Raw genomic sequence first — 12,236 nt, 5'->3', positions numbered from 1 at the left:
AGGATTGACGTCCCTTCCAGCCAGCTTATAACTGCTTGGCGGCAAGATCATATTTTTAAAGCAAGAAAATTGGTTTAAGCATAGTCTTTCTTTGACCCATGACCTTTGGGCACATACAGATAAGGTGGCTTATTGATTCCATTTTGTAGCCACATAATCGACATCTTGGGTCTGTGAAATCACCCTTCTATGCTGGTAAGAGGTCCTTATATTCAAAGAACCCAAATCGGAAGAGCATAAAGCTCTGTTTAATTGCCTGGTGGAAATGTGCTTTGATATATGGTTGAGGTTTCAAAATAGTATATGAGTTTATCACTGCCCAAGCATGCCTTTGCTCTGCTAATATAATCCTGTCTTGCATAAAGGATTGTTTTTTGGATGGAAGGTTACATACCTTTGCGAAGGCCACTTGACGCATTTTAGCGGCTCCAGGCTCCCTGGACCTCTAGTGCTGGGAAAGCATTATCTAGGTCCCAACAAGTTTTCTTATCCACAATTTCCTACAAATCTCAAAATGTGACTAAAATAACATTTAATTGCATTTCTATGCCATATTCTTCCAGAAACAGAAATAAACCAAACGTTTTCTACCACCCAGCATACCCCTCGGTCTCCTGATAAAAATGGTACTTCGCTTGTGTGGATGCCAAAAGCAGATTCAGCCTGAAAACGTTAAAAAAAAAAAAAAATTTAAGAATGCATTTATGAACATACTTTGGTGCCCCGTCAATCTCTTCTGACCCCTACCTGTCGCAGGCAGTTGCCCATCCACACAAGTGAGGAATCTTTTTTAATCAGGAGACCGGGGAAACGTGGAGTGGGAGGAAATTTGTGGCTCCCCTCAGACTGCAGAAATTTATATCACAGAAATGTGGGGAAAATGTGTTTCATTCAGACAAATTGAGGTTTGCAAGGGATTCTGGGTAACAGAACCTGGTGAGAGCCACACAAGTCATACTATTCTGGATTCCCTTAGGTACCTGGTTTTGAAAAATGCACAGGTTTGGTATGTTTCCCTAGGTGCCAGCTGAGCTAGAGCCCAAAATCCACACTTAGGCACCCTGCAAAAAAAACAACAAAAAAAAAAAAGTGTCACTTTTCAGTGAAAAAAATGTGGTGTCCATATTGCATTTTGGGGCATTTCCTGTCACGGGCCCTAGGTCTACCCACACAAGTGAGGTACCGTTTTTATCGGGAGACTTGGGGAGTACAGAATAGCAGAACAAGTGTTATTACCCATTGTCTTTCTCTGCATTTGCACCTTCCAAATGTAAGAGTGTGTGCAAGTAAAAAAGTCATTTTGAGAAATGCCCTCCAATTCACATGCTAGTGTAGGTACCCACAAATTCAGAGATGTGCAAATAACCACTGGTTTTAAACTCCATATCTTGTGCCCATTTCGGAAATACATAGGTTTCCTTGACACCTATTTTTCACTCTTAGTATTTTAATAAAATTAATTGCTGTATACCCGGTACACAATGAAAACCCATTGCAAGGTGTAGCTCATTTAGTGACTCTTGGTATCTCGGGTTCTTGATGAACCTACAAGCCCTATACAGCCCCTCACCCAGAAGGGTCCAGTGGACGCAACTGTGTATTGCTTTCAAAAAGCTGTCATAGATGGAAAAATGTATAGATGAAAACAGACTGAAATGGCTGTTTTTTTCAACTCTATTTCAATATTTCTTTTTTTATTTCAACTATTACTTTCTATAAGAAACACTTGTAGGATCTACACAAATGACCCCTTGCTGAATTCAGAATGTTATCTACTTTTCCGAAATGATTAGTTTTCTGGATCTACCATTAGTTTCACACCCATTTCTGTCACTAACCGGTAAGAGGTTGAAAGTACAAAAAAAAAAAAAATAGGAAAAATACGTCCCAGTAAAATACCCAAACTATGTTGAAAATTTTGGTTTTTGGATTCCAGTCTGCCTGTTCCTGAAAGCTGGGAATATGGTGATTTTAGCAACACAAAGCCCTCGTTGATGCCATCTGCAGGGAAAAAACAGCTGCTTTCTTCTGCAGCACGGGAGTGGACTGGGTGGGGAGCGGCAAAGGGCTCAGCAGAGAAGGATTAATTTACATTGAATTTGTGGTTGAGATTAGATAAACAATACCAAATATTTAACTTCTCAGCAGCCTCAAGGATTCAACTACATCAGTGCATTCAGAGGCAGCCCTTCACAGCTCCATGTACACCACCATGGCAGACAACCTGCTGTCGCGAATCTCTTCTGCGAGGGGTTACTCTTGCTCATGGGATAGAAACAGAAACTGAAGACGAATAGCAATATAGATTTTTATTATGCATGGTTGACCTTTATTACAGTAACAAAGCCTACACCACCTCTCAGATCTTGTTGAAAGCAGCAATGTCGACACTCTGCACCTAAAACGAGACCAGAAAACAAGCTATTAAAATCACACGTTGAATAGGAAAACTGCAGAGGACATTCAATCAAAACCTCTAACACACGACTGCATGATTTGACAAAACATGAAAAAGTGACGTTCTGAGGGTAAAATATAAAAACGTAGAGTTGATAATGTACTTGCTTCAAAGTGAGCCAAATCCACTTGGTGTGCATTGCAGATGATGACCGTGCCTATTTACCCCAGAAGGTACACTCTGGGTGGCAGAGTTGTAGTATGTAGATCATTACGCTCTCCTTTGAATGACAGGATATTCCACAGTAAATATTAGTACCACGCGTTTTCCAGACATTAGGCACATTAATGGCCTAATATACTACTGGTGAGGGGGCCGGAAAGGGGGGGGGGGGGGGGCAGGGGGTTGTGGAAATCACCTAGTATTTTCTTGAGGAATGCCATTAGAATGTCACAAAATTATTCACAGCGAAAAAATTGCTGATCTCTCATCAATTATTTTTTTTTGCACAAACATGCAGCTAGAGAATCCTTTGAGCAGAAGCTGTCTCTTGGCAAGTTTCTGTGCGAACCAATCTTCCATTGGTAGCCGGCAAAACTTAACACGAGACGAGCACAGAGATTAGGACAAGCGTTGGTAAAGTCTATAGGTCTCACTATGCAAGATACGGTCTTTATCAATGTTTTAGCTACGTTGCAAAGATGCATGGCTGTTGTGCGGCAGGATTGAACCCTTTTTTAATTTTATTTTTTAAATAGCATAGGTTTTTATTGCCATTTAACAACATCAAGACATAACAGTGACAAATCACAATGTCATAGTGCATGTGCAAGCATAGTAGTATACAATCACAAACTGGAAAGATCTCCCTCCTCCCCCCTCCCATCTCTCCTCTCCCCCCTTCCCACTTCCCCCTCCAATATGTTCCCAGGTGTACCACAACATAAAGGGAAACCAGACATATCGTCCGGAACTAAGCCCATCGATATACCCACGCCACGACTCCAGGAACACCCCTGGCCCCTCGCACCCACCTCGGAGGGGAGACCCACTTTTCTTCCTAATCACAGTTCACGTTGGGACGAGCATCTGGAAGGGGTGGGTTGGAGGGGTGAGTAGTCTAGTAACTCAGTAAGCATTGCAGCCCGAGCCCAGGTCATCAGCAAGTTTATCATCCGTGACTGAAAGTTTTTATATACAAAATAAAAATTATAAAAAGGCTCTGATGTGTCACAGTTCTTCAAAAATGTCTGGTCGGGGGGCCTGCGGAAGGCACCTCCTCAGGAAGAGGGCACATGAAACACAGGATGTAGATGCCTCCTGTGCCACCCTCCTGCCTGCAATATATACAAAAGGTGCAGTATGCCAAATGATGTCCTGGGCTCGGGGCTTTCTGGCTCAGTCCTGCCACCAAGTGACACTCTGGCATCCGGATAAAAACAGGAACAGAGTTTTAACCATGTGTGATATGCGCAGCGTGGTCTGTCTATAGACAGAGATCGGCAGTGTTTGAATTTCACTGGCAGAGGTGAAACTCTGAACGCTCACAAAGCTGCACATTCTCAAACCCTCACATGCTAAAATGTTTTTGAGGAAGAATTTTCCACAAAAACTTTGCCGGTCAATTTTCTAGTACAAATAGTATTTGAACGTTTTTTGTTTTTTTTTAATCTGACAAAACCTATTTTATAGCAAGTTCTCGAAGTTGCCGACGCTTGCAAAAACGTTGTCACCAAATAACTGAGTCTGTTCTTGCCAAGTCTGCACACTGTCTACTATGCAACATATGAGATATTACACATCACACTTCACCTCCCTTACGATTTTTTATCTCCTGTTCCGTGTATTATATTGCTCTTCATAGCACTAAATATAGAAAGTTTTGGGATCTGAATCTCACCCTTTGGGCTAACAGTGAGCCCGGACACATTTAAGACTAGTGAACAAAGATCACGCAATGCCTGAAAAAACATTTATCTGGTGTCTCTTCTGGTGTGGAAGCAGGGAAGCAACAAAAAGGGAGGGAAAAAGCAAAAACAATCTAACCTTAAGTAACAAAATCTGGTCCTCATGTAAAGTTCTCCAATGCAGCTGGCTTCACTGCCCTACATATAATAAAATAAACTGCAGTGTGGGACTTGTGAGGTGGGGGGAGGGCTTTGGAGTTATACCCGGCAAACAAATGCACTCTTAAGGAGTGTGTCAAGAAGAGAATAAAAAGGTAGCACCAAAAGTGTGTGCAGTGGAAGGCAGTAGATAAGGAAGCAGAACTAGGGCCATCCCCCAGAGGAGGAACACAGGAAGTTAAGCCGCATGAGCTGACCAAAGTAAAGCAAGGAAACAAGTGAACATGAAGCAATGGATGGGTTCGAAGTGCATGCACACACGTTCTCAGACGAGACCTAAAAAGTCAGGTAAACCATAGCTTTGACAATTTTCACCAACATAATTAGAATTTCTCTCCAGCCTGCCCGGAATACAATTTACCATTGGGGGATCCTAAACTTGTTTTTGGGGGTTTTTTTTCTTCATATTTTAGCTGCAGGTATTTATCACTCCTTGTGGTTGATGTAATGTCACTGCATAAAGGCAGCATCAATGGACCATAAGAGGAAATGGTAAACAAGTTTCTCTACGCTTCCTCTTCTGTACCTATGCCCCATTCCATTTAAAGTAACATTTAGGTAAGTATTCATGCAGGACACCTTAGTATAGCAGGAGCAATATATGTGATATATTGGCAAAACACGGAAAATGACCTATCAAGTAGAGTTTGCCTGATTTGTGGCAGGAAGGGACTCTGGAGTTCAACACTACCATAAAGCTGACCAGGTGTACACATGTTTGACAGCGCCCTAAAACCCCTGGTATTTCACTACAGTACAGGAGACTCCTATGTCGAGAACAGGAAAATTGCCTTCATTGCAGAAGAATGCAGAACCCTGGATTTAGGTCCGTAATTAAAACTTTATCTAGTTAAATAGGGCAAAAAATTTTTTGACAAACTTAAGACAGAGGTAGCTCTTTTAAAAGGTTCTTCTGCAGGGCTGGAGAAACATGAAACCCGTAGGAGTAATTTTGTAACTTGATGTACTAACATGCCCTCCATTATTCTAGGATCTAGTGGTTGAGTCCAGAATTATTATTTTTTTTCCTTCATGGGCGTCGCCAACCACCATTTGGTGGCATTTGTGTACCTCCTGTGACATCAGACGTACGCCCTATAAGGTCTTGTGCATGGTTGCACGTTCAGACCAGTTTTTCTCCTTCTTGGTGACTTGCAATCCTTCAGACTTCCTTACACACATGCAGTTTCCGTCCACGGTTTGCATCTTCTTCCCACTCATTCCTGGGGAGGTGGGAGGGTTGCATGTGAATCCAGAAAATTTATCAAGCTGCAAATCTACTACTGCTGATAAATAAACATTTTAATTTAGTTTCACAGCATGATCTTTTCCTGGATTTAACTATGCGTTGATTTTGTAGCAGTATTGGTCACCTTCGGGAGGTTGGGCTGAAATGACTTCTTGCTCGAGTTACAGGTGCTTCAGCACTTCTGTTCTACCCAGGCTTCCTTGTTGACCTGCATGCCTATACAGCGATGGTTTTTTAAAGTGTTGATGTACGAAAAAGTAGTGACCATACAGATGGTGGAGACATTGACTAGGAAGCCCTTCTGTCTTGTGGTGTAGGCTCTCCTATAGTACTCCAGAATCGTCTTAACCATGCATTGTACTATAGTCCCTTGGAAACTGGCACCCCCTTGCCTGGTGGTGCAGACGAAGTAGACAATTGTTTTCTCTTTTCCTAATCTTTGTTTCCTGGATACAGTATACAACTGCCCTTCAGATGGCCAGCATGTGCAAGGCTCATTCAGCGGATCTTTGGCTGTTGGAAGAACGCTGGCAGTGGGAAAGTTTGGTTTACATACAATTGTAACTTAGGAAGGAATTGTGTTTGTTTTCATGACCATTCTGTCCTTTTCTATCTGCAAGTATGGATCCTGAGTTATGAATGCTTGCAGCTTGCTACCTCTGCACAGTGATGTGATGGCTACCAGGAAGGCTATGTAGAGTTACAAATTTTAGCTCTGCTTTGTGTATTAGTTTAAATGATTCCTTCAATAACTGGGCGAGCATTAAGTTCATGATCCTCATGGGTGCTGAACCTGGGGGTTCCCTTTTCTCCTACTAGGGTTCTCTTGATGACGTGTGTTAAAGGAGCTTCTGCTTTTTAGCCCCCTACTAGACGCTACAATGCCGGGCAGGTGAACCTTGAGTGATGCACAGGTTAGAGTTTCATCCAGTAAGTCAGTTAGGTATGTGATAACTGGGATATCCATATTTCTACTATCCCGCAAGTCCTCTTTTTTGTACCAGTGGATATACCTTTGACACTGTGGGGTATAGCATCCCCACCTACTTAGTGTCCTGAGTACTCAGAAGCCAGGCTGAAATTTGCCAGTTCTAGGTGACAAACCGGTCTGCCTGGTACCATGAGTCCTTAACTACTGGAAGATTCATCACAGCTCCTCACAAGAGATCTCCACCAGGTCAGAGAACCACATGTCTTACTTATTGCAGAGTTACTATAAAGAGCATCATGGGCAACATTTTGTATTTGCTCGTTTCCAGCAGAATCAGTGTTACTAGAGAAAAAGTGTACAAAATTACCCTGACTAGTCTATCGATAAGTCATTCCCCTTGGATTGGTGGTGTGGGTACCTGGACACAAAGTTTTGGCATTTTGCCATTTCTGGGCTTGTGCACAGGTTTGTCTGGTGTGCCCCGCCTGTAAAAAAAAAAAAAAATAGCGTCCAGCCCCTGCTGCTATAGCCTACACTCGTAGGATGTGTTGCTTGCCTGCTTAACCTGTCTCCTTGAACACGTTGCACATCCAGCTATATTGCCAAAGGGTTTGCCTCTTTGAAAGCTCACTTCCACATGTTCTGAGCAAGCTTGGACAGTGGATAAGATCTTGTGCCCCAAACCTCCTCTTGCTTAGACAGAACACAATGGTTATGATGTCCATCTGAAGCTGCACGGTTTTCCCTTTGCTGGGTCATGAAAAGCCTTCAGTGCTTGGTAAAGTGTCTTCAGTTCCAACACATTAATGTGCTTTACCACCTACCCATTGAACTATATTGAAGCACAAGCAAGTTTAGACAGGAGATAAGTAAAATAAACAATTTGTGGCTTCAAATAAAACTTGGGAGTCTCCTGCCTGAATCAGGTGTGTTGCCATGTATGTATTCAGTGTGTGCCACATCTGTGGTGATGTTGAATGTAGGAGTTGGTAAAGTGAAAGGTTTTCCACAGAAATGGGACTTGTGTTTTGCCACACACTCTCAGCACACTGTGACAACTTCTAGATACTTCCAACTTCCTGTAGTGCACGACTATTTGTCTGCAACCGTTCCTAATTGGATGCATGTGAAGGCTGACCTGTGGAACGAGTGCTATTCAAGACCCCATTGTGCCCATAGTATGGAGTTAGCAATTCTCAACTGGGTGGGAGCTGCTCAATTATCTTCCTGCCCACCATCTCCACACACGTGCGCTCCTTGTTTGGGGGTGGTCCTGATGATGTGGGGGCATTACCTCTCTTTATGGCCACATTACCCTTAATGAAGGTGATAGTTGTGCAACGCAAGTCTTACTATCGACTAGTGGAAGCACCACCTTCAAGGAGGCTGGTTCTCAAAAGGCATACAACTGTTGGTCAAGCATTCTTGGAAGTCTCAGGAAGTAGAGGTTCTTTTTCTGTGTTGGCACACGTGTTTCAAGGAGAAAAGCAGTTTGGCTTGCTCCTCTTCAAGGTGCACCCCATGGGTATCCAGAGCTTTCTTCACAAGTGCATTGTACACAGCCAGGTCATCCGGTGGCGAGGTCCTCAAAGTGTAGGTGTCTACACCTTCCTCTGGCGAGTTGGCGGCAAGTCTTTGCCAGTCGTCCTGTGGTTCCCAGTCTTCGTAGGCTGTTGTGTGACCCTCTTCATCTTAGTCAAAGAACTCATATCACTGGGGCGGGTGTGACATGCCATCAAATGATGGTTGACAACAACGCCCAAATAAAACCCACCACAATGGCTTTTGTTTGCCAGGGGGGCCTGGAATTTCGAAGCACGAGGGACGAATAATGCACAGCAGAAAAAAAAAAAATCAAACGAAAAGGAACCAGGGCACTTCAGTTAGTTAGTAATGTGTACAGCCTTCACAAGGTCCGAAGTCCACAGAGTAGGAACTCCACTTCTGAACTTACTCTGTATGTTTCCTGGCTTGGGAGCCACTAGTGACAGCTCCACCTGCCAGGGCGCTCCACAAAGAACCCTGCACGCTGCTCCCCAGCTTAGTGCTTAGCTCTGCTGGGAAAGGGAGTTCACGCTATGTGTACCTCTTTTCAGCATAGGTGATAAATGGCAATATGTCCATTACCAGGATACAACTGATGTCTGACAGAAGCCTTCCCTAGCAAAATGTATGTGGTACATCATGAACGACGACTCCTATACGACTCCTATCACATTTCAGTGCAAGATAGAAACAATGTTCGAGTGTAAGCAGTTAAGGGACACTAGTGGGTGGGGGGGAAGAGTGATCATTGCAAGATGGTGGGCTGCCACTGAAGGCCCTATTGGTAGCTTACCCTCTTCATTTCGCTGCACAGCTCAGGCGTTCCCCCACCCCTTGGTCTGTAGGCCAGTGTAGATAAACACGTGAAACAATGTAGCTGAAAGGAAACCTTACATTTTAACCCACTGGTTTGCGCAGCATCCACCAAGTCAGCCAAAAGCCTGCGAAAAGCACTACACAGACACAGAGGCCAAGGACTCAGCAGCCGAAACAGCCTCCAAATGTTGGAGGACTGTCTAGAATAAGTTCACATCCAGTGCCAGTATTACAGGATGTCTGCACGGTAGAAAAGAGGATGTTCTAGCTTTTGGTTGCTTCAGACAGGCAGCCTACACCTCACAAGGTCAACAAAACACTCCATGATCTTAGTTGGAGCATGCGAACTCAGACATGAGAGTGGTAAGAGTCAAGTTGTTCCTGGTTTCGGTGAGAACAATTTAACCGAGAACTATCATGTTTTAACCAGACTCATGAACTTTTGAGTAAGTAAAGTCAATTTAATTTTTAAAGTGAAACGCTGTCTAGACCTCTATTTAATACACATCACGTATGGGCTAACTGTATTTGAGCCCAAAAATCACACCCCTTTTAATGATGAAGTCTCAACTGAATAACTTCACAACTCTTCTAGTCTGAGAATCCAAGCTGCCAAACGAAAGAGGGTTCCTGGCGTTTCATTGACGGTATGTATGTAGGCCGCTGTTTTACAAGAATAACAGGCATTTGTAGTCACAAGAACTGCTATGTAACCCAGAGGCCTGCAGGTCCTGACAAACCGGCTTGACTGCTGCGAGGCAGGAGGGGCCAATGTTGATCTGCAACCTAGGAATTCAATAAATCAAAACTGCTGGTTCACGCAGTGGTGCCTATTACCAGTGCTGATACCAGCCAGGGGAGTTGTAGAGGTGGGAGGGGCCAAACAGAGAACACAGATTTAATACTATCTACTAGTTACTTTTTATAACTTTGCGAAAAAGAAAAACGCAGACATACAGATCGGCGAAGAACTGGTCTGCGATTGCAAAAATATGAGCTCTACCAAATCTATTCCTTGCTAGTGGCCTATAACCTAAACAATGGAAATAAGGCAAATCTCCTCTCAATACGTAGTTTGTTTCAACCTCATTTCTCACTCCCTACTAACAAAAGTGGAAACTGCATGAGAAGACATCCTCCAGGACTTGTAAAGTTTAATCTCACGATTTAGCAAGAGTCTGTGGGATTAAAAATAAATTACTGGGTTCACAAGGAGGGGCGAGGCCAGAAGGACAACGCAGGGGAAGCAAATCTGTTCCTTTTCTGCCAGGGCAGCTGCCTAGCAAGCGCACCTTATCCAAAAACGACTACCTATACCGTTGTTACTCAACAGTGCCTCCTAAACAGGCTACTCTCTCACTTCTGGGTGCACCACCCCGGGTCTCTATCTGGGTATCTCTTTTCAGCATAGGTGACAACTGGCACCAAAATGAAAATGTCACTTACCCAGTGTACATCTGTTCGTGGCATCAGTCGCAGTAGATTCGCATGTTCTGCAATAGCTCGCCATCTGGTGTTGGGCCGGAGTGTTACAAGTTGTTTTTCTTCGAAGAAGTCTTTCGAGTCACGGGACCGAGTGACTCCTCCTTTTGTCTCCATTGCGCATGGGCGTCGACTCCATCTTCGATTGTTTTTCCCCGCAGAGGGTGAGGTAGGAGTTGAATTGTAGTAATAGTGCCCATGCAATGGAGTGACTAAGTATGCACTTATTTAAGGTTGAGATGATACATATATAAATAATTGAAGGTAACTTCCAAACTGCTACAGGCTCCCGGGGAGGCGGGTGGGCACATGCGAATCTACTGCGACTGATGCCACGAACAGATGTACACTGGGTAAGTGACATTTTCAGTTCGATGGCATCTGTCGCTGTAGATACGCATGTTCTGCAATAGACTAGTAAGCAGTTATTTCCCCAAAAGCGGTGGATCAGCCTGTAGGAGTGGAAGTAGTCTGAAATAATGTCCTGAATACAGCTTGACCTACTGTGGCTTGTTGTGCGGATAACACGTCTACACAGTAGTGCTTGGTGAATGTGTGAGGCGTAGACCATGTGGCTGCCTTACATATTTCTTGCATTGGGATGTTTCCTAGAAAGGCCATGGTAGCACCTTTCTTTCTGGTTGAGTGTGCCCTTGGTGTAATGGGCAGCTGTCGTTTAGCTTTAAGGTAGCAGATTTGGATGCATTTAACTATCCATCTGGCTATACCTTGTTTTGAAATTGGGTTTCCTGCATGAGGTTTTTGAAATGCAATAAAGAGTTGTTTAGTCTTTCTGATGTTCTTTGTTCTGTCAATGTAATACATTAATGCTCTTTTGACATCTAATGTATGTAGTGCCCTTTCAGCTACGGTATCTGGCTGTGGAAAGAACACCGGAAGTTCCACTGTTTGATTTAGATGGAACGGTGAAATAACCTTTGGCAAAAATTTAGGATTGGTCCTTAGGACGACTTTATTTTTGTGTAGTTGTATAAAAGGTTCCTGTATAGTAAACGCCTGAATCTCGCTTACTCTTCTCAGGGAAGTAATGGCGATGAGAAATGCCACCTTCCAGGTTAGGAACTGTATGTCGCAGGAGTGCATGGGTTCAAAAGGTGGACCCATAAGTCTAGTTAGGACAACATTTAGGTTCCATGAAGGAACAGGTAGTGTTCTTGGTGGTATAATTCTCCTAAGGCCCTCCATGAATGCTTTAATGACTGGTATTTTATATAGGGAAGTTGAATAGGTAGTCTGCAGGTATGCAGATATTGCTGCAAGGTGAATCTTAATGGAAGAGAAAGCTAGGTTAGATTTTTGTAAGTGAAGCAAGTAACCCACTACATGTTCTGGAGTTGTGTGTAATGGTTGTATTTGATTAATATGGCAGTAGCAAACAAACCTCTTCCATTTACTTGCATAGCAGTGCCTGGTGGATGGCCTTCTTGCTTGTTTTATGACTTCCATACATTCTTGGGTAAGTTGTAAGTGCCCGAATTCTAGGATTTCAGGAGCCAGATTGCTAGATTCAGCGATGCTGGATCTGGGTGTCTGATCTTTTGGTTGTGCTGTGTCAACAGATCTGGCCTGTTGGGCAATTTGATGCAGGGTACCACTGATAGGTCTAGCAGCGTTGTGTACCAGGGTTGCCTTGCCCAAGTTGGTGCTATCAATATGAGTTTGAGTTTG

General features: G+C 43.6%; 1 protein-coding gene across 6 annotated transcripts in view; it reads right to left on the bottom strand.

Moving 5' to 3' along the window:
* Window positions 1-2,294: 2,294 nt before the first annotated feature.
* EEF1D (eukaryotic translation elongation factor 1 delta) overlaps window positions 2,295-12,236 on the bottom strand; it is an 88,836-nt gene continuing 78,894 nt past the window's right edge. For all 6 annotated transcript variants that reach the window (XM_069220883.1, XM_069220885.1, XM_069220884.1 and 3 more), the window contains one exon: window positions 2,295-2,398. In XM_069220883.1, coding sequence (XP_069076984.1) covers window positions 2,360-2,398 — 39 coding nt within the window. In that variant the 3' untranslated portion in view covers window positions 2,295-2,359. The remainder of the gene's footprint in view (window positions 2,399-12,236) is intronic.

This window comes from Pleurodeles waltl, chromosome 2_2, assembly GCF_031143425.1.
Source record: "Pleurodeles waltl isolate 20211129_DDA chromosome 2_2, aPleWal1.hap1.20221129, whole genome shotgun sequence".
Taxonomy (NCBI): Eukaryota; Metazoa; Chordata; class Amphibia; order Caudata; family Salamandridae; genus Pleurodeles; species Pleurodeles waltl.
This window is presented reverse-complemented; position numbering and strand designations above follow the sequence as displayed.